The sequence below is a fragment of the Alternaria postmessia genome, assembly GCF_024291825.1.
Source record: "Alternaria postmessia strain BMP 2775 chromosome Unknown scaffold_28, whole genome shotgun sequence".
NCBI lineage: Eukaryota > Fungi > Ascomycota > Dothideomycetes > Pleosporales > Pleosporaceae > Alternaria > Alternaria postmessia.
In genome coordinates this window covers 268,102-292,012 of record NW_026260101.1, presented here as the reverse complement: position 1 = coordinate 292,012, position 23,911 = coordinate 268,102, and the positions used below count along the sequence as shown (strand labels likewise).

Below are 23,911 nucleotides of genomic sequence, written 5' to 3'. Positions count from 1 at the left end.
AACGTGATATCAGGTCATGATTGATCCGAATGCAAGCCCCGAGCTAGTGATCGCAGCAGACTGATCTGGACTGAATCTCGATATATACATATGATACACCCGTGTTCTCTTCAAATTCTTCAAGTCAATCGAAAAACATTGAGCCTATGACCGTTGGCAAATCTCCCAATTTACTGAGCATAGAGAACAACATGCCCGCCTTCAGGCCCTCTCAGCTACTACTTTACTTTTGCTGCGTCCTTCACTAGAGGCTTGGCCCAGGTCCCAACCCAGCATAATACTTCTACTCTTGTTTTTTTGGTACCACTCCAGGGAACATGAGACCACCGTGCAGCAACATTGATGCCACATCTTTACGATCTCTGTTGACTTTCAAGTCTGTTGACGTCTACGAGATTGCTCAGGTGCAAGACTCTACAGTGACCTTGACGTGAGAACCCGAACCTTCTACTCCAAATAAGAACGATACTCCTCAACCATCTTGTACCAAGAAGCATATGATGCACAGCAAAATTTGGGTAAAAGGTGCGATTAGAGACTAGATATTTGAGGGTTGGACATGGAGCTGAACGGATCAGCTTCTACGTCATATCATAGTATCAATCGACAACAGAAATATGTAACATAAGTATACTTCATCTTAGCAATATGTACTAGCAACGATAATAACATCGTGTGGAAAGGCATCGCACGCGTAAACGCTATCAGATCTAAAGCTCGTCGAAGCGCCTAAAAGCACAAACAAAAATATATATAAAACCGATGAACACCATTCTGCGCCTTACTCTAAAACGCCTCGAATGCTCAGAATGTCGCACAAAGGGAGAACATATCATGCCCTCTTCTCTCTATATTGGCCCGTTGGGCCTGCACTAAAAGCACCACTGATAATGCGTTTCAGCTGTTTGGGTTTACTTTGTGGGGGTCTCTCGCCACTTGCGGTACTCTTGCGACTGAGTCCGGTACCTGTTCGGGTAATACCATCCATACTCATACTGATTCCCATATCCATAGCATTACTGCTACGTCGTGCGCGTCTCGTTGCATCTTCGTTCTCTTTCTGGTGTAAAGTTTCCGACGGAAGCAAGATAGCACGATCCAGTGCGTACGGGAGTCCACGGTGGCGACCACGGATCTGCATGGCAATGATGATGAGTTTGCTCAGTGTCTTGAACTGGCCTGAGAAGGAGGTGTTGTAACCAGGGAAGCCTTGACTCAATCCTACAGTACCATATGCTGAGACGATTTCGAACAGGACGGAGAAGAGACTGAACGCGTACTCGTTTGTGTTCTCGAGCCGCGGGCCTTCAATGATGGCGATGAGAAAGAACCCCAAGAAGACGAACCACAAGTCGAATGAGAGTTGGCGGCGCAAATGGTGCGAGAGGTAGCTCGATTGCTCTTCGTCTTCGTCTTCTGCGGCCCAAACACCCAGGGACTTCTCCTCGTACACGTTGGATTGGCGGATGGACATAGCGATAGGGAAAATAGATATGTACATCATGATGAGGTAGCTGACTTGTACTGCAGGGTGCAGATCAGCAATGTTGACTACAGCGAAACCTGCAGTACGAGTTGAGGCAGCTTGGAAAAGACCGGCAAGAAAGCGATGACCACCCGACAGGGAAGTGACAGTCGGATCGTTGAGCTGCAGAGCGTTAGTCAGAAGTAATTTGGCCTGAATAACATCGTACTTACGTCGAGGATGATGAAGAAGATCAGATCTACACCGTTGAGAATAACAAGGATCCAGAACAGCCACCAGTTTGCCTTGCTTGGGAAAAGTAAAGTGAAGCATCGACGTGGGTGATCTAGCAAAAAGCGAAGCTCTTCCCAAATGGCGCTGCTCTTGGGTACCATCTTGGAGTACATCCAGATGGTGAAGCGAAGCATACAGGGAAAACCAGTATTGCCGATGATAATAAGGAAGGTACCCAGTACAAGAGGCCATATAGCTAGCTGGAAAGAGACCATCGAGTCTGGAGTGAGTGTGAAACCTAGGTCATTAAACAAGGAAGCTGAAGTGAAGAAACCCCACCAGGTCGGATCCACGCCAACTTCTCTCACCACGTTGCTGTAATGAGCATCATGATTGATCCAGGGTGCCAAACAAATAACACCAATGGTGTGCCAGCCAAGGTAGAAGATAATGAGAATCATGGCGAGGAGTTTTAGAGCACGGTACTCGATACCGCCTAGTTCTTCTCTTTGCTCTTCGGTTAGATCCACGAAATTCGAGTTACGTCCGAGAGTTGGGGTCCAGCTGAGGTATGGCATCGGATCTTCTTCCTCTTCGTCCTTATTCCTAGTAAGGAAACTGGTCAAGGTCCTTGACCGCGACCTGCTACGCATATGCATTCCTGGCGCAGGAACAGTTGCATCGCCTTCATTCGTTCTGGTTCTGTCATAAACGGAGTGCCCAGTAGGACGTGCCTGTCGGTCCGGTACGTCGATGGTGATGTGGTTTCTCAGTGGCCGATCGTCGCCATTCAAAGCGTGAGGAACAGAGTTCGAGCGCTCGCGTTTTGGATGGGACTCATGTGACAGCCTACTCGCAACTCTATCCAGCTCCTCTCCTTTGATCGCCTCTGGGATGAGACCCTGGTCAAAATCGCGTGGGCCCGGAATGCGCAGCTTGTTCCTCGCTGTCGGGTTACGCTGTGCTTCTACGAAAGCAATGCTTCTCTCTTTGTTAGATTGCGGAAGGCGGCCACCAGGAGATTCTTCAAGCGACTCCCTAGGCTTCTTTTCGGTGGGCGTGCTAAGGTTGTCCGCCCAGACAATACCGGTAGGAGCGTTTTGTACGGGAGTCGTGGGTCGAAACGGAGGCATCTCATCCTCGCTGGAACTGGATCTCCGAGGATTTATGCCATTGCCTGTCCAGTCCAGTCCGTCACTGAAGGCGAATTCGTTTGCGATTGTTCCACCGTGTGCATGGCCGCTCGAGCCACGCATGACCCGGATCTCGCGCGCACCAACCGCTTGCTCTTCCTGTCCAGCATTCCGATCTGTCACAGCCTTCATTTCACTCTTCCTCTTAGAAAGCGTGCGGGTCCGACCGCTCTTGTTTCCCCTCTCGAGTACGATATTCTGGAAGCGCTTTTCGAACCAATAAAGGCGCACGACGACGACGGAGCTATGGATGAAGATGGGCGTACATAAGCTGGTGATGATGTAAATGGTTATCTGAACAAGTTAGCACAACGATGATTCATTACTCTTGGAACAGCACGTACCTGTTGATACAAGTCCAATAAATTGATATCAATTCTGCGCTCATGGTCAGTCGATATCCCGCAAGAGTTTTGGATTAAACGTACGTATTCAGACCACTTTGTGTTGCTGCGCCACTGGCGAAGAAGAGCGCATCGATGTACGGTATGCGACCACCACCATACATGATGACGGACCCAATCAGCGCCCACGAAATAATATATGCATCTACAGACAAATTAGTCCAAGTCCAGCGAATGTTCCGTTTCTTTGAACATACAGTGGAGTGTAATGAAGTTGGCGTGTGGTATGAGAGCCTTCAGACTGGATGGCGTGCGCTTCTTCAGCCATGCGAACATGACTAGCCAGGGACCGAACATGATTGCCGCTCGCGGCCGTCAAGGCGAAACCGAAGGAAGGTGTAGTCGCTCAGTGAAAGGTCCTAGTCTGGTGGATAGGAAAGATCAGCGGAGAGGTAGTGCGAAGGAAGAGCTGAAAGATCGAGTCTAATCGATCGCGCCCAAGCAGACAGGACGTCAACGGACCGAGCCGGTAGCGCGTCGCAGAAAAGCTCCGTCGTAGTGGTGCATGGTTAAGAGAGAAGAGAGTGAAGTAATGCCTCAAGTGGGCACTGTGAACTACGGGTCGTGTTGCGGCAAATAGTCGTATGGTCCATTGTGAAAGATTGCCGGCTTGTCGCGCTGCCAGGTGCGGCGATGACGCTACGCGAAAGGGGTGTCGAAGCCGCGGAACGCTGCGTGCCCAGCCTCCTATCGCAGCCGGAGTTTAACAGACCCCTGTACCAAACATGGAGAATCCAATCGACAAGGACGTCTCGCCCACACCTGCAAAAGCACTACACCGCTTCCAACAGAGTTCACATGTACGGCATGCTCTCGAGTCTTGGTATGCATGCACGTTGGACATGTGTTTGTTCTCCACCTGTATGCTTCCGCTCCGCCCCGCTATCCATTGCCCCGCGTCGCGTGAGCAGTCCCAAGGGAGATTTTGATAAACAATGCCCCTCCACACTTCAATACATATATTGGGTGTGGATAACTGCAACCCTTGCTAGAATATACTTGCCAGCGCATCATATCGTCACGTTGGTTGGCTTGGTCCGTCGGCCGAGCTGACATCTCACCACTTGAACACAACAAATTCCAAGGAACGCCGACATTGTTCCAGGATAACGCGGTACTGGCGATTGCGCGCTTATGTTTCAGAAACAAGATGCTTGTTTCGGCATTGATAGGATGCGCCTGATTGCCGGGAAGGAGAACAAGGCTAGTCCACGTTCTACGGGCTTACGGGCTTACGCAGTTCATTTCTTCTGCCATCACTGCGCCGCGATACTCGGCTACGCCACAGCTTGGCATTCCAGTCAGCCACCTGGGCTTGCAACGACCAACGGCACACGTCGTGACACATGCCAGTCAATTCGTACTCTACTGGCCGCAAGGTTGCAATGCTGGCCTGATTTACCACCCCAAGCTTGCTTTTGTTCGGCAAATCGGGCATCCATTCCTATCAAAGACGCGCGTATGCATTCTGGGTCCGGACATTCGGCAATGGTAAGGAGATTCGGACCGCACAAAAGTTTCGACCAGGCCAACAGACTCTGATATTCACATCTTAAAATACATTTGGGTCCCACAGACGTAGGCGACCAGTTCCTTCCATTCTTCTCTACTGCGTCCATTCGTCTTCGCCAATGCAGTATATGCGCATAAAATCAAACCAAACATAAAGGAATAGATCAATGCAAATTTGGAAGTCGTTGCTTCTCTTCCTCGTTCGGTTCCTTCGTCACCCTGCAGAAGAAAGGTGGCTAGTCAGTACCATTCGGCGCAGTAGACAGAGTGGGAGTGTTTGCGCCTGAATTAGGCTTACTCTTCGTCTTCAAGGTAAGCGGGAAGGTAAAGTCATCGGCCTCTTCTTCTTCCCTGTGTAATTGTTAGCATGTAATCGAGCATTGTAGTCCAGCTGTCACTTACGGAAGCTTCCACGCGATGTAATCCTCAGTGCTCAGTCCTTCGCGACCTTCTTGAAGCGAAGCAAAGTCACCAGGCGTCATCATACCCGAACGGTCCCGGGGAGACCCAGGCTCAGACAACGGCCGCGAGATCTTGACATCTTGCGAGCTGAAGAAGTCTGGCTCATCATCGTCTTCATATGCCGCAGGGTATGCTCGTCGAAGAGCCAATTGTCGAGCCTTGACGTACTCCAAGCCCATGCGCTTCCAGTCGAGCAGATCACTGAGACGCTCGGTCCGGTTACGCTGGTTGATACGTTGGCGCTTGCTCTTCTTTGTAAACTCGAACATGTAGTCGACAAGCTGGTTGACTGAGTCGTCGACACCCTTCATCCTTCGGTCTACGATGTAGATACCGTAATCCTGGGCGTTCTCGATCAATTCCTCCATATAACAACCGAAACCAGACAAGTTGGTTGTGATGCTAGGAACACCCATAACAGTGCACTCAGCTGGAGTGTAGCCCCAAGGCTCGTAGTACGATGAGAAGACACCAAGATGGGTTCCACGGACGAAGTCATCATAATCCAATGGCAGGACGGGATTTGCGGAGTTCAAGAATTCGGGATGGAAGACAACCTTGACGCGATCCGATGGGTGGTTGAAGAGTTGACAGCGACGGAGCTGGTTCAACACGGGGTCTTCAGCATCGTTGACCATGTTATGGGTAACAATAGGCGGGAGGTTGTGGCGTTTCATGGCGAACAATCTTCGGCGGAGCAAGATCTTGTCAGCAGGCGTAATCAAGTCCTTGTCCTCTGGAAGCTCGGAGCCCTCTGTCCATGTCAACGAGCGCTCAAACAGCTTCTTGGCTACATTTTCGGCAATGTTGTTTACACTGTCGTGGAGCGCCTTGATGACAGCCTGTCCCTTCAATGAGTCGACCGAAAGAGAGGTGGTCTGTGCCGGCAGAATGATGAAAGCAACAACTGTCATATTCGAGTTCTCGCTCTTCATCTTGTGGTTCAATCGCGCTAACGATTCGATGAACATGTCGACACCCTTGTTCCGGTACTCGTAGCGACCAGCGGTGAAGAAGTAAAGAGTGTTCTCTGGATCAAAGTCGTTGTGACCGTAGAAATGACCGCGCACGAAATCGTTGATCTTGACCTTGGCTTGCTGATGCAAGTTTTGGAACTCATGGGTAGCGGAGAACTTCTTGACGTTCAGACCATTGGGCAGAACACCATCCGGCTTTCGCTTCAAAAGATGCTCGCTCTCGTATGCGGTGATGTGTGAAACCGTCGTGAACACGTCAGCCGCGTGTGTAGCGGCACGCTCGATGCAGTAACGGTGGTAAATACCACGCTTTCCTGCCTCAGCGTCGACGTCGAAATATTGAAGATTGTTGTAGAAATCGACTGAGCCGGCGCAGAGGTAGCGACCAAGGAGCGTAGCGTGGGTAGTGAAGATGGTAGTAACATCGATTCGGCGCTTCTTGCACAGAGGAACTGCGACACCGGCCAGCCACTCGTGGAACTGGACAATGACGGCTCGCTTCTTCTCATGGTAGACATACTGTAAAAGGGTCAGCGACAGCTACCGGATTTGGTACACGTTTTCAACTTACCTCGCCCAAGAACCATGCGATGAGGTAACCAAAGACAATGGCCTCATTGGTCTCAGAATCGCCGGGAGGCGAGGGAATGCCGGTGGAAGACCAAAGGTCGCCCTTCCACTCGTCAAGCCACCTGTAACCAGTACCGGTGTCGAAAAGGAGCACACGTGGGGCACCGTCGATCAACCAACGTCCATACAGCGTCTTGATGCCACGGTCGTCCATGGACTTGATGGTCGCAACCAAGGCTGGATCTTTGGGCTCGATTGGCTCAACTTCGACAGCCGCCTATGTTTGGATTAGCATTTGATCCGAAGATGCAGCTGGCTGCGCGTACCGAAGCCCTGTTCCATGGACCCAAGAGAGTGTATGCGGCGCCATACTCGGCCGTAGTGACTTGCGCTTTGGACTTGAGGACTGAGTAGATACCGCCGACTACGATTTATTAGTACTTGCGAGTGGCATGGAGACGAGACGAAGGCTACCTCTGTTTGCGACTTCAGTCGCAACCTCGAACAGGACGTGGTTCTGCACGTCTCTCGCGCCGGTCTCAGCCATTGTGTATGGGTGGTGTGAAGAAATGGTGGGAAGGCGCAATGGCAGGATCGGAGCTCTTTCTAAGGATTAGAGAGCTTAGAAAGTCGAGGGAGCGTGGGAGCTTGAGCTCGGTGCTTGGTTGAGCTACTGCAGGTTGCCGCGCTAGACAAGCGGTTCGATTACTCTCGGGTTGAGTACGATTTGTTGGCCGCGGACAACGTGTGATGGGACTGCGGAAGGAATTGGACCTGTTATAGCAGAGCAGCCGCACGCAAACTCTGTCGAATAGTTGAGAAAGGATGTTTTGCAGCAGCCCTGGGAGTGAGAAATGCTGGGCCGGTTTTGTTTGGCGCACGAGCGTTGCTAACCGTGGAGGTTGGGATTCCTCTTTGGGAATCGGATGGATTGACGTTGTGACGTAGGCGCTCGGCTTCTACTACCCATTCACGATTAAACCTCGAATTAGCCTGGCAGCCTTTGAGCGCCACATTCAAGCTGCAACATATTGCACCGAAGCACTTCTCACACTTCTTCACACTTGCAGCACCTCGAGGCAAATTCTCTCCCCACGACCAGCGCCCAATTCTGAGGCTGGAGCGCAACGGGCGAGGCCAAGGCCGCGAGTCAACAACTCAACAGTTTCCCGTGGAAATGAGAAGCGGAGCATCGACCGATCCCGCCCGCCGTTGAGCTGCTCGCTTATTCCTGTCTGCTCATCTATCTTCGTCCGCTTTCAGACGCAACAGGAACATCAAAAGGGTCACGCCGAAGGGAGAGCTTCACGCATTGTACCACTGCCGAGGCGCTGCATCACGTCCGCTTGCTGCACCATTCCGTCATAAGACCGACAATTGCGGGGTCCCGCGAACGGTGGGAGAAGTCGACAGCACGCCAGCTCTCTCCGCAGCCAGATTAGTGGGTCGTGAGTGGAGGCGGAGAGATGCACGTGAGGGCCCACAACAGCCACTGCCGCTCCATGTGACATGCCTGTGATGTTATCGGAGGGTTCATCGGAAGGACAGGATTGCCTGCCGGGACGTGTCTTGCAATATCTCGGTCAATAGTTTCTAGCAGCGTTGTTTGCTCGTATACCCAGTATCGAGTTTGCGTTGCTATGCGGGTGCATGACTCGTATACAGTCGGTGCGTCGTCGTTGCAAGCACCACACCTACCAAGTGCACTGGCACGGCAACGCCTGGACAAAGATAGCATTCGACTAGGAAGAGCCTCGAATACAAGAGACGAAAAATTCCGAATATTTGATTTTGGCAAACACAACGGCATAACGCTGCTCAGACCTCTATAAATATAATTCTACGATTCGTTGGCATTTGCTTTTGTATCATATACTGATTCCAGCAGGAGCATCGAGCCACTCTGCCCCCCACGACTCCCCACCTAATTCTATTACATCAGATTCCCAAGGCCGTGAACGTGTAACCAAAGCAAAGGATATCAAGCTGAACGTGCGACGCCAGACAAACAAAAGCAGGAAACAAACAAATCCCAAGCAAAAGACGAAGTAGTCCACGCAACTACTTACCACTCCTGTCAATAACCGGAGCAGCGTTCGGCAGCGCACTCAGCAAACTGCCTTGTGCGAACTCATTGTTCAACGAGAGGTTGACCATTGGGCCTCTGGCTCTACTGCCATCCATGACACCCCTACCAACCATGTCTTTTCCTTGTGAGTAGCCAGCCTGAGAAAGTAACCCACCTCCTGTAAACGCCTTGCTGTCATCCTCGGGAGCGCCAAAATGGTTGTTATGTGTATACGCTGCCAAAGGCTCACCACGACCCTTGAGCGAACGCGTACGCTCGTGTCCACCAGCACCATAGGTACCATGTGCCGCGCGTGATGTACCTGGACGACCAGCGCGCCAGTCCGTTGATGACGGAATCATGATTGCCTCCTCGATTGAAGTTGCACTTTCAACCAAAGGTCCTGCGCCAGCTCCTGGGTTGAAGCCTTTGCCCTTGTTGAGATGCTGTGGCGGCGGTTTGTACTGAGGTGTGAGATCAACCAAAGGTTCGGGCATGCCAGGAACACGTCTCGAGGCACTGCGTTGAAGATCACTAGATGTTCTTCGGTGGTGGTTGCTGCGGACAGAAGTGTTGCGCTTAAGGCTGGAGTCGTTTGACGACACTTGGGCTGCACGACCCATGCTGTTCAGTAGAGACGGTCCCTCGGTGAACGGACCCGTTTGTTCACGTGCCTGTAAAGCGGCCTGGCGCTGCGTATAGCTACGCCCCAGGAGACCGCTGGAGGCAAACGCTTCCTCGCCCTGCTGATCGATACTCCGACGACGAGCAGTGGGCGGTGGCGGGATCTCTGCGGCTAGACCGCTCTTGTTGAAAGCAGCTGGGGGCGGTCGCTTTACTCGTACTGACTTCATTTTCGCATGCATTGCGCTACTATCAAGCTTCGAGAGAGGCTTATCGTCTGGAAACTCTCCCGGCTTGTGAACCTCGATCTCATCCAGTGTCTTGTTGAAACTGTCCATGTCGAGTAATGACGAGAAGGCACCAAGCTGATAATGCGATCCAACTGATTCGCCTCTTGTATGGGAGGACGCCTGCGCAGCCCCAGCGTTCCCTGATATATTACGTTGTGCTGTGGTTTTCTTCTTCAGCCCCTCGCCCTTCTGGTGTTTGAGATACCAACTGCGCCAGGTCTGCAGCGCTGTGTAGAACGTATTCGCTGTGTTTCGGTCATTGGTACAAAAGAAGTGGACATATTGAGACTCATCCGCGAAGATGTTGGACTTCTGCATACTTTTGACAGCGTAGCAAATCTTCTTTGGGGGCTTTACGCGCGCCAGCTTCGACTGCGTCACGGAGTAGATATCGTAGTCTGTGAGAGTGCAGATATTCTCTTGGTCCTTCTCCTTTGTCTTCTCGTTCTTGGCCATGACTAGCTGCCCATCAGGACGAAGAACGAGATATCGTTTACTCCATTTGCCAGGTCGCGATGAGTATTGGATGAAGCACGAAACGCCCTCTGGTCTTGTGTCTGGAACTTTGTACGAGAGCAGGCTGTCCTGGTTGATCCCGTCCACATCAGAGTCAATGATGGTAAGCTCATTTTGATTGTCGTGATCCCACGAGTTCATAACGTCTCTCACATACTCGTAGTTGCGAAGTGGACGTGTGATGCTAACTTTGGTGAAAAACTCGCAGATGACGGCAGTACGCACGTCGATGGGGTCTGTGAGGACAGTGGCGGCTGACTTGATGAGATCGAGAGGTGTGGTGGTTGGAGTCACAGGCAATAGGATGCGCTTCTCATTGCACACAACTTTGACGCGCTATGACACATGTTAGTATTTCTGTCATGGTTTACATACAATGTACATACCCTGTCGCCAGCATTTACAGCAGATGTGGGAGCATCAATGCCTAGAACCACGCCACCTCCGCCAGGTCTAATAGTCTCCTCTTCCTGGCTATCGAAGTTGAGACTCAACTGCGGCGGAGCTGATTGTTGTGTAGGAGCGTCTAAACCTAGAGCCTCGTCTTTTCTCCTCTTGAACATGCCAAATCCTATCTCCTGCTGCCGGGGTGGTGAGACGGGGGGCGACGAAGAAGGCGCTTTTCGGGCCTTCTGCTCAAGCTTTGCGAGTGTCGCCTGTCGCTCCTTCTCTTCGGCTTTCGCTCTGCGGACACCCTCCTCCCTTTGTTGGAGCACTTTCTGAGTCTCAGCCTTCTGCAACCGCCTGCCACGTTCCTGCTCGGCCTTTTGTTCTTCCCTCTGCCGACGCAGCGCCTCAGCCTCTTCGATTGCCCTCTGGGCCTCTGCCCGCGCAGCTTCTTCCTCTTCCTGGCGCACTTTCTCAATTCTGTCCAGTTCGGCTTGCTTGGCCTGCCTCTGCATGCGCGCCTCTGCTTCGTACTTTTCCTTCAACTGCCGCTGTCTCTCCTTCTCTCTCTGCAGGACCTCTCTCGCGCTGTCATCGCCTCTCAGCGACTGCTGTCGTGGCGCATTGGAGACGGGGGGTGAGGCTTCTGCGCGAGGCCTAGCGGTTCTTGGCCGACGCTGGCCGGTGTTTGCGGTATGCGTTGATTGATACGGGGAGCTCAAAGCACGATTCCGGGACGTGGACGGCGGTTGCTGCGCGGGAAGCGGAGGTGGAGCATTGGGAATGGTGTTGGAGCGTAGTGGTGGGGGATTCGGGCTGGTCGCGTGTGAAGTCGTCGGCCTGCGGTGGTAGCGACTCATGCTTCTGCTAATGGGCGCATCATTCTGAGGCTGGGATTCGGGCACGACAGGCATGGGAGGCATTGGAGGCATGGCTGGAACGGCTGGCACTGCTGGTGAAGCGTGGTCCTGGTGGTATTGACCCGGCTGCCGTGTCTGCTCTTCTTGCGCGCGCCTCACACTCCTATAGCGGGACATTTTGGGCGTTGGCGCCGCCGCCGAGGGTACTGTTTCGGTGGCCATGTTGTGGTTGAATGCTGTGCGACACGATTCTGCGTGCCTGCGCGACGACAAGTAAGGGACATAGGAGACAGACCCATGGAACGCACACAGCAAGTGAGGGGAGCGGCGCAGGGTAGACGGAAGAAGCAATAGGGAGTGGCAGGTGCACACGGATACTCGGCTGTTAATTCAAGAGATTCAAGTACCTAACTCCCACCAATACGTCAAGCAGCCAACCCAGACCTGCATCGTCTGTCGAGGTGGTCCTCTCAGGGGAACAAGGTTGGCTGCACTCTTACTTGATCCAGGAAGGCCGGCCGTTGTGGCGCTAACAATAGCCTACCGCAGCTGAGGTGCGTGTTTGGGTGCGCCATTAGCTGCCATTAGCTGCCCTTAGCTGTTTCGGCCAAATCTTGCCGCAAGCCCGCCGAAGGTACCGCCTTGTATGAAATATTATTACACTCTGGCCATGCTTCAGCCACAGCAGGGTTTTTCTTCCACTATCCTTGCACTATGTATATACTACCGACAAAAGTATTGCTTCACAATTTCACTCGTGACAAGTACTTCAACTCGCTACGTGGGGAACGTCTAAATGCTATCAAACAAATGCAATGCCAATAGAGACTCCACCGATGAGAATCTAGGCGCCCAGAGAACGAGCTGACTGTGCACATGTCACGAGGAAGTACAGAAAAGGTCTGTGAAAGAGCTGGGAAAGCGAAGAGTCTGATAGGTGGAAGCTACAAGAATATTATGTATTTGCGCCACAAGGGAGACATTCGCGTCTACAGCCTCTTCGCGTCAGCAAGGTTATTTCACCCAAAATCGGTGACTGAGTGCTGTTTGCACAAGAGCTTCCTTCACCGTGGGTGATGTCTACCAAAGTAAAATGCATCGTTCTCTCGTCATTTGCCTCTCTCATGTTTTGTCTTGATCACCTCGCATTGGACTGATACTCCAGCAATGGCTCCGAAAACTCACCTCCTCGTTGCGGCAGTCTCCATCTTCACACTTGCATATCTCTTCTACCACCACTCTCATAGCAGCACTTTCAACACATTGTCACACGAGCAGATTTCGTTGATCCTTCCGCAAGCTAACTCAACTCTTGGTTTCGGTGCTATACTTGCACTGTCCCACCCAAGCTCTCCACGTCGACAAAGCCTGCTCTGGGCCGCCAATCTAACAGACATCGAAATCGTAGTCCCAGAACAAAAGGAATGGGAGGTAGATGATGTCGAGAGACTCAAGGTGAAGGAGAGCAGTCTAAGCCCAGGTAGTGCGAAAGCATGGTTAGGACATTTGGAAGTCTTGAAATGGTATGTAAACAACTTGAACTGATGAGACTGGAAAAGGGGAGTAGGAAGTGGACAGGAAAACTAACCGAACAATAGGTTCCTGGCCTCAGACTACGAAACAGCCTTGATAATCGAAGATGACACAGATTTCGACATTTCAATCCGAAGTTCTCAAATACCCCTCCTTGCACCCGCCTTCCGCTCCTTGCTCAACAGCACTGGTGACGACCATACATCATACTGGGCCCCAACGACCAGCTGGGATCTCCTCTACCCTGGCCACTGCGATGATCTAATCTCTACCGCTTATCTCTCCCAACCCTTCTTTCTATACAACGACCCCACAACTCCATTCCACACAGTCCTCCACCCTGACACAGCCCTGTTTCTCTCATCCCTTTCCGTACCCTCGGAAACTCGTATTCTCCATAGAAGCTACTGGCCTTTTTGTACATTCGCCTACGCTGTGAATCGCCGATCTGCCGCCCTCATCCTATCTACATTCTCCAAGGAACCAGCAGGAGGCATCTCAGCTTATGATGTTGCGTTGCTAAGTGCATGCAGGGATCGTGATTGGAAATGCTGGAGCGTGGCACCAGAGTTATTTCATCATGGGCTCGGGGACTCGGAGATCTTCAAGGCAGACAAAGCGGAGGAGGGTAAGGGTGAGGAGAGGGAAAGCAAAGGGAGTGCGAGGGGGACGTGGAACCTGGGGTGCGGGGCGAGGCACAGACAGCTTTGGGTTGATGAAGCGGATGGAGAGATGAGGAACCTGATCAAGGACCTGGTTCGGAGTGCTGTTCGGAGGGGACAGTGTCTGATTGACAAGGTTATGGAGGAAGAGACTTGGAAAGGATGTGAACATGACGAGTGTGGAGCGCAGTCATAATATTTCATCATGACGCTGACACCTATAGGCCTAATGAGAGGGTGCTCCTAAATTAAAACACTACAACAAAACACAGCATGATGGCACTTGATGGTGTGAAGGTGACTTGATATGTCAATGGCGACGAGATCCCAGATCCCACCGTATTCTGAGGCTTTTGTAATTCTTTCTTATTTACAGATAGCCAACCAACCCCAATCCCACATCAGAGGTATCTTCGTTCGTGCCAGCCATCTCAATGATTCATCCCAGTATCGCACCGTACCCCTGTAAAGATCAAAAATAACTCCTCTTGGTATCTTACAAAGATCGCCTATGAAGGTGAAGAAGAATGGACGGGTATCCAAAACGTGAGAAGTGAAAAAAAGAAATGGAAAAAGAGATGAATGCATGTGGCGACTGCACAAATCATCGCCAGAGGTCAGCCCTCGAAGCTCGCTTCTCGCGACCCGCGTGGCTCATCCAGCTGGCACGTGGACTTGGCTCCCTGCCACCAAGCGAGTTGGAGTAGCCGTGGCCGAAGCCTCCACTAGGCGCCATGTGCCCAGCACTCCTGGGTCTCCCATCGTTGTCTGCAGGTACAGCTAGGAAACCACCGAAGCCGTTTGGTACCACGATACTCTTACGAGCGTCTCCACCCCATTGGGGTCCCAGACCCTTGTGTGCTGAATAGCTGCTCAGTGGTCGTCCTACTGACACTGATGCTCGGCGTCCCTGTGCCTCGGGGGGCATGATAGATGTGAAGATCCAGTCCAACTCGTCCAGACCCTTGGAGTAAACCTCCAATGGCTGATTGAACATGGGCGGCGGTGCTTCGCTAAATGGCCGGATCGGTGGCGCAAGCGTGAGGACTTCTGGAAATTCGGGGTCGCGCACATAGAGCTGTCGCAAAGCAGGGAGGCAGTTGGCGATGAGCGAGTTCGCAAGGTACTGGTAGCATGATGCACTTGGCGGGTATACTTGGTTCGCGGAGCTAGAGGTGACTTCAAAATTGAGTTTGTGCAGCGTGTACGATGTCATGGGTGGTATCGGATCCAAAGGAAGGGACGCGGAAACTGTGGCGAAGTATTCTAGTGTCTTGAGGTTGACTGCCGCTTGCAGAATAATGTGAAGGGAAGGTACGGGAATACTGCCGCAATCTTTCAATATCAATGTTCGCAGTCTACCACTGCACATTGGGTTGTAGAGGTACTGAGCGAGCCCGTTTGCAGTAACACCATGACACTTGGTCAGCGTGAGAGATTCCAGCGCGGGAAAGTTGGGGATTCCCGGTGCATCGTGGAAGGTGGAGTCATTCAGCCAGGATACGCCAGTAATGGTAAGCTTCTTAAGCCGTGGCAGCATGCCGAAGACCTGCCTCAGGATGCTGGGCTCTATCTGTATTTTGTTGAGCTCAATCGAGATGAGCTCTTGCCAGTAGCCCTGGAGCAGCGTCTCTAGCGATTGCTCTCCGCCCTCGTTGTATTTCATCTTCCGGATATGAGGGCAGCGCGCCTGCAGCTCCTGACGCAGCAGCTGACATGACTGGTCGCCATTGTAGAAGCCGTCTGGAAGGTCAATGAACTCGATGTTCGGACAGCCCGATACCGTTCTTGCCAGATCAGCTTTGCATGCCTCGCGGGTCATGTATGGTAGCTTGATGAAGCGTACGCGTTGGCCGAGGTACTGGTTTCCACGCACGCTCTGGCCGAGCTGCTGCAGCCGGAGCGTGGGCGCGTCAATGTCATCGCCGTTTCGCGACTTGCGCCGGCGCTGGTCGGCGTAGACCTCTTCGAGCTCGCAGTAGTGGACCGCGTCGATGCGGATGCTGTTGTATCTGGAGCGAATTAGCTACATAAAAATGCATATTGGGTAGCTAGACTCACAGCAACCCTGCAGCAACGCCATACCATTGTCGCTTGGTCAGGGCACAATGTGCAAGGTCCCGCATATCACAGCTCATGCAGCCATCATGACCGCTGTCCTCGCTGCCTTCGAGAGATTCGTCGGCTGAATGCGGACACACTTGTTCGAATATGCGGCGGAGGACCTTATCGGGCAGTCGCTGCGTCTGGTCGGGGCCGTGGTAGTCGTATACTGCGGGGGCGTAGAGGTCGTTGCGCGGGCGCGATTCGCTCTTCTTGGGGCTTTTGTGACGCCTGAAGCGTTTGAAGAAACCCATGATTCCTCGCGATGAACTGGAAAGGTATTAGGAGAGAAATCCCATGAACGCGTCGAGCATGTGCTTATGAGAGGGTGCAGTGCAGTCCGTTGTTTCAAAAGTGGGTAGGTGAATACTAACTCGCGTCCGTTAAGCGTAGCCTGCGGGGAAGATGTGAATCCCGGCATGCTTGGTAACCAAGCTCAGCCAGACCCAGGTAAATGCCAAAGCCGCAATGCAAGGTCCCCGGTACTGGGAAGCGGGTACGTGTCAAGGCTGGAGAGCATAAATTGCAAATTGCAGGCAGACTGCCGGGCACTGTACGTTCAGTCCAGGTGCTCGAGCTGTTTGGGACAGAGCAGAGGGAGCAGCGCGTTTAAGGGGTCAGGGCAAAAGCAGTTAGGGATCTCCCGCACAAACAAGTGCAACGGCGAGCTGACAGGGCTAGTGCTGGTTGTACGTGTCAGCAAGGCTTGAAGATCGTCCTGTGCCCATTTCATTGTTCGGCGGTACGAGACGGCGATAGGCTGCAGTCACGTGGTACGGAAGATCGCCAGGGGTACCCGGACAGCCAGTGAAAGCGGGATGGGCGGAAGGGGCCACTGCGATGTGCAACATGTCTTGTACTGGTATTTTAGGCACAGATTTGGGGTACGCTGCAAGGGGCGACTAGTAACGACATGGCTATAGCAGATGGTAGAATGTCGGCGGCGATAGAGGCGGACTTAAGAGCGCCTGACTCTCGCCGTGAGCACTGCAGACCCATTGTATAAGGATCAGAGCGTGTCGCGCGGTCTGAAGCGCAGTAGTCACCCATGGCAGAGTGCGGCACGGCGAGCAGCAACAGCACAACTCGGATGCAACTGTTCACGAGTACACGCCGCATCGTTCAATATCGTCATGGGGCACATCGTGGCACGGCCGAGGCGGAGCACACGCGAGAGCCTCCAGCAGACGCGTGGAACCCTCAATGAGAGGGCGTAGAGTGTTTCAGATGGGTACAGACAGCTTTGCCGAGCGGCTGCGGGAGCTGCTGTCCGCCGTGCTCGTGGCATGTCCGGCTGCAGGCAGTCCTTAGAGTGGAAATTTGGAGCGACGACGTTGAAATTAACGTTGATTTGACCAGCTGTGACCCTGAAAACAGTCGCTACCGCGCACGCTACAGTGATAGAAGAAGCCACCTGTGGAAGAAGTGTACAAGAGAGAGCTATAGAGATTGTTACCAGGCTACTGTACATCCCACCTTGCACTGACATGCCCGGCACTAAGCAGACTAACGTCGAGCTCCCGCCAAGATCTGGAAGTTGTGCCTTAGCTCTGCTATCCACGTCAAGAAATCTGCCCGGGATCATTGCACGGAGCCTCAGGTCGTCCGTCCCCATCTCGTAGCATTTGGTTTCATCTCTCCGGGACTCTTCTCAACCTCGTCCCGTCTGTCACCTCGAGGCTCTGTTTTCCCCTTCACTCGCTCCCGGCTTGCCAGCTGTTCCCCACTCGTCCCCTTCACCATTCACCCTGGGCTCCCCGCTGACGTGCTCACCCGTCGCGCCTACCATCTCCGCCAAACCTCGTACCTTCTTCCTCGACGAACCTCGCCCGCCCGAACCTCAATCGACGATACCATAGCGTGATTGAGCAGACTCGAGAACCCCAAGCTAATCAAGACCTGTCCCAGCAATATAGATATGGCTTCCCAACCAACCCCAAGCCCCCAGACGGCCAACCTGGACCGCTACGTCGTCATCCATGTGGCCACGACTTGCGACGAGCACGGTGTCTATGTCACAAAGGACTCCGCCGAGGTGATTGAGCTAGGTTGGATCCTGCTCGATGCAAAGTCGTGCGAGGAGGTAAGCCCACCGACTCCAATGCCTAGCTCCATTGCTAACCCTACGTCAGCTGCATCGTGAGTCTGTCCTCGTAAAGCCGGTCAACACGCCAATCACGGCCCTATGCAGTAAGCCTTCCCTTCACCACCTTCTTCAAGTTCCACTTTTCGTGCAATTTCCGCTGACCTCGAGCCCTGCACAGCCAGCTTGACAACCCTCACATGGGACCAAGTCCGCAACGCCGGCTCCTTCCGCGACGCCGTCGATCGTTTCACAAACTTTTATACTGAACACATCGCTCCTAAGAACCTCGAATTCGCTTTCGTTACACTCGACTCGTGGGACCTCCGTGTCCAACTGCCGCGCGAGGCCCGCGACAAGGCCGTGGTTCTCCCACCTTATCTGCAACACTCACGCACATTTGATCTCCGCACCGAATACCAGAGGTGGCAGGCTCACCACCCAGAGTCACTTCCGTTTGGTTCAAGCGCGTTGACCAATATCTGTGCAGCTCTCGAGGTGGAGCCCGTCCAATCCTCAGCTCCCATCAAGCACAACCTGCCCTTCCACTTGCAAGCTCTCGCGCCTGCCTCGCCCCGCCGAGCTATGGAGGAGGCCGTTACACTGGCTCGCGTGCTTCGCGGACTCATCCGGAAGTCACAACCCCCACAAGATCACCCAGACGTCCTTACCAAGCCCATGGACGCCCGCGCTGACGTTCGCGCCTTTCTGTCAGAGCGAAGCAAGGTTCTCCACATGAGCGGCCTTCCCCACGACACCACTCAGTCAGAGCTTGAGAGCTGGTTCACCCAGTTTGGCGGACGTCCCATCGCTTTCTGGACCCTTCGCACTCCCGACCAGCACAAGCCAACTGGAACCGGCTTCGCCATCTTTTCCTCTCACGAAGAGGTATGTTCTCCATCGAAACCGCTTTCAATCGGGTATGCTGACATGACATAGGCTGCAGAGTCTCTCTGTATGAATGGCCGTGCGCTAAATGAAAAGGCCATTGAGGTCTCTCCATCGTCTAGCCGCGTCATTGACCGCGCTGCCGACATCATTGTTCCTTTCCCTCCCTCCAAAAACCGTCCTCGTCCCGGTGACTGGAACTGCCCTTCTTGCGGTTTCTCCAACTTCCAGCGTCGTACCGCTTGTTTCCGATGCTCTTTCCCCGCGATGCAGCAGGGACCACCGGGTGGTGATCCTATGGCTTACGGCGGTTACGGATACGGTGGTCACCCAGGCATGATGGGTCCTCCTCAGCACCACATGGGCCATGGCCATGGCCACGGAATGGGTGGCGGACACATGCGTGGAGGTACTGGTGCTGTTCCTTTCCGAGCTGGAGACTGGAAATGTGGTGAGAACGGATGCGGCTACCATAACTTCGCTAAGAACACTGCCTGCCTTCGCTGTGGTGCCAGCCGCGCAGGTGCAGCTGTCGTCGCCGACTCTGCGTTCCCCTCTCCTATGGATACTCCCTCCGGCTTCGGTATGGGACCTCCCTCGATGGGCGGTACTCCCGGCGGCGGCCCATACGGCCCAGCTGGCTACGGCGGTGGTGGATTCCCTGCTCAGCAATACGGTGGACCTCCTAGCTCGTATGCTCTGCCTTCTGGTATGGGCGCGGCCAGCCCCTACCCTCCCATGGGTGCGCAGTATGTGCCCAATGGCGGCATGCACTCTACTCCCTTTGACAGCCGCTCAGCTGAAGCTGCCTTCTCTTCTGCAGACCCATACCCCAACCAGGGTGCCGTGAACGGCGGTGACGGTCGTAACGATCCTTTTGCGTTCCTTTCGACAGGCTTCGGTTCTCTTTCCATGAACGACGACCGCCGCAACGTCTCGAACCCCGCCAACAAGTCGCCGGCGTAAATGCACTCGTACATAGGTATCGATCATCTGAAGCGCGGATCTTGCGGTGCAATTTGATATGGGATGGTTTCTTCGGATAGGCTGGCGTGGGCAAGATTGGCTTTTGGGGAGTTGGACAGCGTCGGTCGATTAAGAATTTGTGGCATTTGCAGGCTACCTACGGCTCGGATGCGTATAGACGGAAAACCTCATTTGACGGAGTTCGATACCTAGGATGGGGGTGTTTGGGGATCGACTTGCATTTCATTTAAAAGCGGGGCGGATGGACAAAAGTACAACATGGACGGCGGCAATACGGGCTTGCTGGAGCTTTTGGATTTCACGGCCGACCATTTCGTTCGATGCCTAGGCTGTGAGCTTCTTTTCTTTCCATATGCCTTGGTTTCTTTCTTTTTCTACTTGATCCAAATTGAACAAGTCGCTTCGGCGATCAAGGCGTGCGTGGTGGAAGAGGCATTTCCTTAGCCTCGTGCCTTTTGTACTTACCATAGAACTACCTTCCTTTTCTGTCCTAATAATTTGCAATTTTTCTGTTCGTCTCGTGTCGATGGCTCATGCTTGTAATGATGGAATACCTGAGTTCATGTCAACATCGATGCGGGTTCACAGCAACTGGAAAAGACTGCAATGACGTTTGTTATCTCCATCTCAACAACGCTCTAGCGTGCAAGTCCACCCTGGGCAACGTGGCCTTGCCTTTTCCTCGCCTCCAGAACGAGAGCTCTTTGGGTGCTGTGAGGCAGGTATATCGTTATTAGGATCGATTTCTGCTACCACACAGAATTACCACGTTGACCTCGTGCGTTACCGTGATTATCGTTCGATCATATTGAAGGCAAAAAGAGAATGACACTTTGTCCTTGTCATAGAGGATGCGAAACAGATATCTGGATGTGGTACAGCCTTCCTGAGAAATCTACCTTGATGCCCGTGTTTGGAATCCCAAGGTGCCACTCGCCAATCAGGAACGTCGCGAAGCCCAAATCATGGAACTAACTTGAACTCCAACCGCAGTTCGGGTTTGAGCGACCAAACGTATCTTAGGCTGTCCAAATATGGCAGACTATGTATGGCGGTTCGGCTAATCCGCCTCGGTCCGACCAGACTACTATCCACGTATCGCAGCCTGCGCACAGATATGGCTGAGTCTACGAATACCTCGAAAGTTGTTGGTGCGGTCAATAGTCTTACACAAAGAACATTCTTGAATATGAAAGCTGTGTGGTGGTCCGCCAATGCACTGGTTTGTTGTGTCGCGCTGTAATTTTGGAATACGAAACGCGTAGACCTACGCATCTATGACTTTTCAGTCAAACTCTTTTGGAAGTCTTATAGTTTAAAAGGACCAGGGAGGCTCTCGAGCTTTATCGCGTTACCTTTGTAGTCGGGATTGCACTCGAGGACTCTTCTGGCATCACATGTTAATTGCTCGTTTTGAACATAAGGTGAAATTCAATCTATAAATATGGCAGGCAGACCGTTTCGTGCTAGTTCACACTAGTTGCGAGTTTGCAGCGTGCGAGTGGCGTGACGCCTCGACAAAGATTTGGAGCTCGTGTCCGGTAATATTCAGTATCATCGCTCGAGCGCCACACAGACTGTGTGCCATCTCTCGGATCGACGCACACCAGATGTATGATGCTCGCAATCCTAGTTTCTGAACAATCGCACCAAATAGACGATAGAAGATACCAAGGTTACAATGATGTTCAAGCCGATCACAGCCACACGACCGTTCCGCTAGTGACAGGGTCCGGTCCCTATTTCAGCCACCTGCCGCTGCTGTGGATGACGCTATCCGTATAACCACTGAAATGTTTCTATTCCAGGATCGCACTTCAATACGATGCTAATGTTGAATAAGGACTAGATGTATTGACTAAGCAGGTCTCGCCATCACGCTTGCTCCCAAGTGGATCTAGACTGCGATAGGCTGCTGTGCATTTGCGAGATGAGGACGACATGAAAATACACGGAAAGACGATAATCGTGCTGTTACGCACGCCACATGTCACCCGCAACAGCAGAGTCGTCGGAGTAACAACATTCATCAAGCCCTTTGCACTTAAAGTTGATTCACTCAAGGGCGCTGCAGAGTCGTTCAACACCATCGTGAGCTCTTGGCCTGGAGTTCCCGAGGCTCGAAAGGTAGTTTGCGCTTTCCCTAAGCGCAGCACGGTCACTGCTTCTGTTTGTATGACGCGGCTCGTAGCTTTACACCCTAGCGCAGACGCTGTTGAATTCTGTTGGCAAGTCCGATGCAGTGCTGATGCTCAGTAATTTGACACGAACAGCCCAGCCACTCAGCTTCCTCTTCACTTCGACACTGTACCTAAGCTTCCTTCGTTCCCGCTTCCCATCCGGATTATCTACTCTATGGGCCTCTTCCCTCGACAACAATTCACCCTCGACTATGCTTCTGACCATTCCTTCAGTACCTCGCTTGGTTGTCATCCCGCTCTTCCTTTTCATATGTGGCATCTTCTTTATACCACGTGGCTATCATGGCTCCGGCGCCCTCAACATGCCGCTACTCACAGGCAAAAACCTCACTGCCGCTAGCTCAACATTCAATACACCTGTGCGAGATTTCTGGCAAGAATTGGCCACTGCTCTCCTGCAGTCACAGCCGCAATGCGAGTCTCTACGTCTGAAAGAAGAAAACGACTCTGGACTAACAATAGATTTCCTGCCTCTCCAACCACACCAGGAGCACCCTGATCGAATACTGAATCTCAGCGACAAAGAGGAGACCGCTCTGTTCAGGGCGCACTATACTATGCGGAAGTCGGCACAGCGCCTGGCTCCGAAGCTTCAGTTCGCGAAAGGTACCACCGGTATCGTCACCACCGCAGACGCATTTTATCTACCTGTATTTCTGGTTTCGTTGCGTATGCTTCGGAAGACTGGATGCAACCTACCAGTTGAAGTCTTCATTGACGATTGGACAAAGTATGATTCGACTTTATGCGATGCCGTCCTGCCGTCTCTCAACGCCCGCTGTGTAGTCCTGTCCAACATATACGAGACTGCAGCCCGCGCAAAGCCGCCTAACCACTACCAGTACAAGATCTTTGCCATACTTTTTTCATCCTTCCAGCATGTCCTCTTCCTCGATAGTGACGCCTTTCCTACAGAAGATCCCGCGAGACTCTTCTCGACCGCACCATACACAACTCATGGCCTAGTCACCTGGCCCGACTTCTGGGCCCAAACTATATCCGCACACTTTTACCACATTGCCGCTATACCGGAGGTCCCTTCGCAGTCAAGACTCTCAACTGAAAGCGGCCAGCTTCTCATCAACAAAGATGTGCACCGTGCTTCTCTTCTCATGATGGTGTACTACAACTACTACGGTCCAGACTACTACTATATCCTCCTTAGTCAAGGAAGTCCTGGTGCAGGGGATAAGGAAACATTTGTCCAAGCCGCTCTTGCAGTCAGCTTGCCCTACTACCAAGTTCAAACTCCACCCGGTGTTCTCGGTAGTCACATGAATGGCACCTTCAGAGGTATTGGCATCGCACAAGCGGACCCTATTCTGGACTACGAATACCTCAGTCCTATGCGCAGCCACATCCATCCCGACAAAGTCTGGCAGAACGTCGATCTGGCTCATCCTGATACCAAGGTCAACGAAGGGCAGAACAAGATGCATAAAGCTCCACAAAAACCACGACCCATCTTCCTTCATCAAAATAACCTCAAGCTCGATCCAGCAAAAATTCTGGACGATGACAGGGTGTACGGATCCGACAATCGTCCTTGCAGGATATGGGGTGATAAGAAAGATCGGGTGAAGGAATTCGGATTTGATGTCGAGCGGAGATTGTGGAATGTTATCACTGAGGAGGGATGTAGATTGGACGAAGCTAGTGATACGTGCATGAGGTTGACGAAATATGTTGATGGAGTTCTTGACTAGTGAGTTTTATGATTTGTCACGAGGAATTGGCTTTGAGAGAAGCTCATCACATGCAGTGGTCTGCGTGTATCTATGAGTTGTGGACACGACGCTGAGGAACCCCGAAGGCATGCTTTGTGGCGCGGGAACTGATCTTGTTATTTTTGGAGCATCTTGTCGTATACCCACGCTGTAGATTTGATTTGG

At 52.5% G+C, this 23,911-nt stretch overlaps 6 protein-coding genes across 6 annotated transcripts; 2 read left to right on the top strand and 4 right to left on the bottom strand.

Annotated features, from left to right (window-relative positions):
- Positions 1-832: 832 nt before the first annotated feature.
- Positions 833-3,593, bottom strand: J4E82_005412 (uncharacterized protein; the record flags this gene model as incomplete). The annotated part of the gene is made up of 5 exons (XM_051731679.1): positions 833-1,648; positions 1,699-3,186; positions 3,237-3,270; positions 3,321-3,441; positions 3,494-3,593. 5 exons carry the CDS (start codon positions 3,591-3,593, stop codon positions 833-835), a joined length of 2,559 nt encoding a protein of 852 aa, XP_051588637.1.
- A 1,451-nt stretch (positions 3,594-5,044) lies between these two features.
- Positions 5,045-7,364, bottom strand: GSY1 (glycogen synthase; the record flags this gene model as incomplete). The annotated part of the gene is made up of 5 exons (XM_051731678.1): positions 5,045-5,159; positions 5,211-6,766; positions 6,819-7,094; positions 7,144-7,241; positions 7,292-7,364. 5 exons carry the CDS (start codon positions 7,362-7,364, stop codon positions 5,045-5,047), a joined length of 2,118 nt encoding a protein of 705 aa, XP_051588636.1.
- A 1,514-nt stretch (positions 7,365-8,878) lies between these two features.
- Positions 8,879-11,784, bottom strand: J4E82_005410 (uncharacterized protein; the record flags this gene model as incomplete). Its single annotated transcript, XM_051731677.1, has 2 exons — positions 8,879-10,651; positions 10,702-11,784. 2 exons carry the CDS (start codon positions 11,782-11,784, stop codon positions 8,879-8,881), a joined length of 2,856 nt encoding a protein of 951 aa, XP_051588635.1.
- A 2,577-nt stretch (positions 11,785-14,361) lies between these two features.
- J4E82_005409 (uncharacterized protein) lies at positions 14,362-16,114 on the bottom strand (the record flags this gene model as incomplete). The annotated part of the gene is made up of 2 exons (XM_051731676.1): positions 14,362-15,769; positions 15,819-16,114. The coding sequence occupies 2 exons, from the start codon at positions 16,112-16,114 to the stop codon at positions 14,362-14,364; spliced, it is 1,704 nt and encodes a 567-aa protein (XP_051588634.1).
- Positions 16,115-17,778: 1,664 nt separating this feature from the next.
- On the top strand, positions 17,779-19,797 carry J4E82_005408 (uncharacterized protein; the record flags this gene model as incomplete). Its single annotated transcript, XM_051731675.1, has 4 exons — positions 17,779-17,943; positions 17,993-18,050; positions 18,125-18,831; positions 18,883-19,797. 4 exons carry the CDS (start codon positions 17,779-17,781, stop codon positions 19,795-19,797), a joined length of 1,845 nt encoding a protein of 614 aa, XP_051588633.1.
- Positions 19,798-22,210: 2,413 nt separating this feature from the next.
- Positions 22,211-23,725, top strand: J4E82_005407 (uncharacterized protein; the record flags this gene model as incomplete). The annotated part of the gene is made up of 1 exon (XM_051731674.1): positions 22,211-23,725. One exon carries the CDS (start codon positions 22,211-22,213, stop codon positions 23,723-23,725), a length of 1,515 nt encoding a protein of 504 aa, XP_051588632.1.
- Between the last annotated feature and the right edge of the window lie 186 nt (positions 23,726-23,911).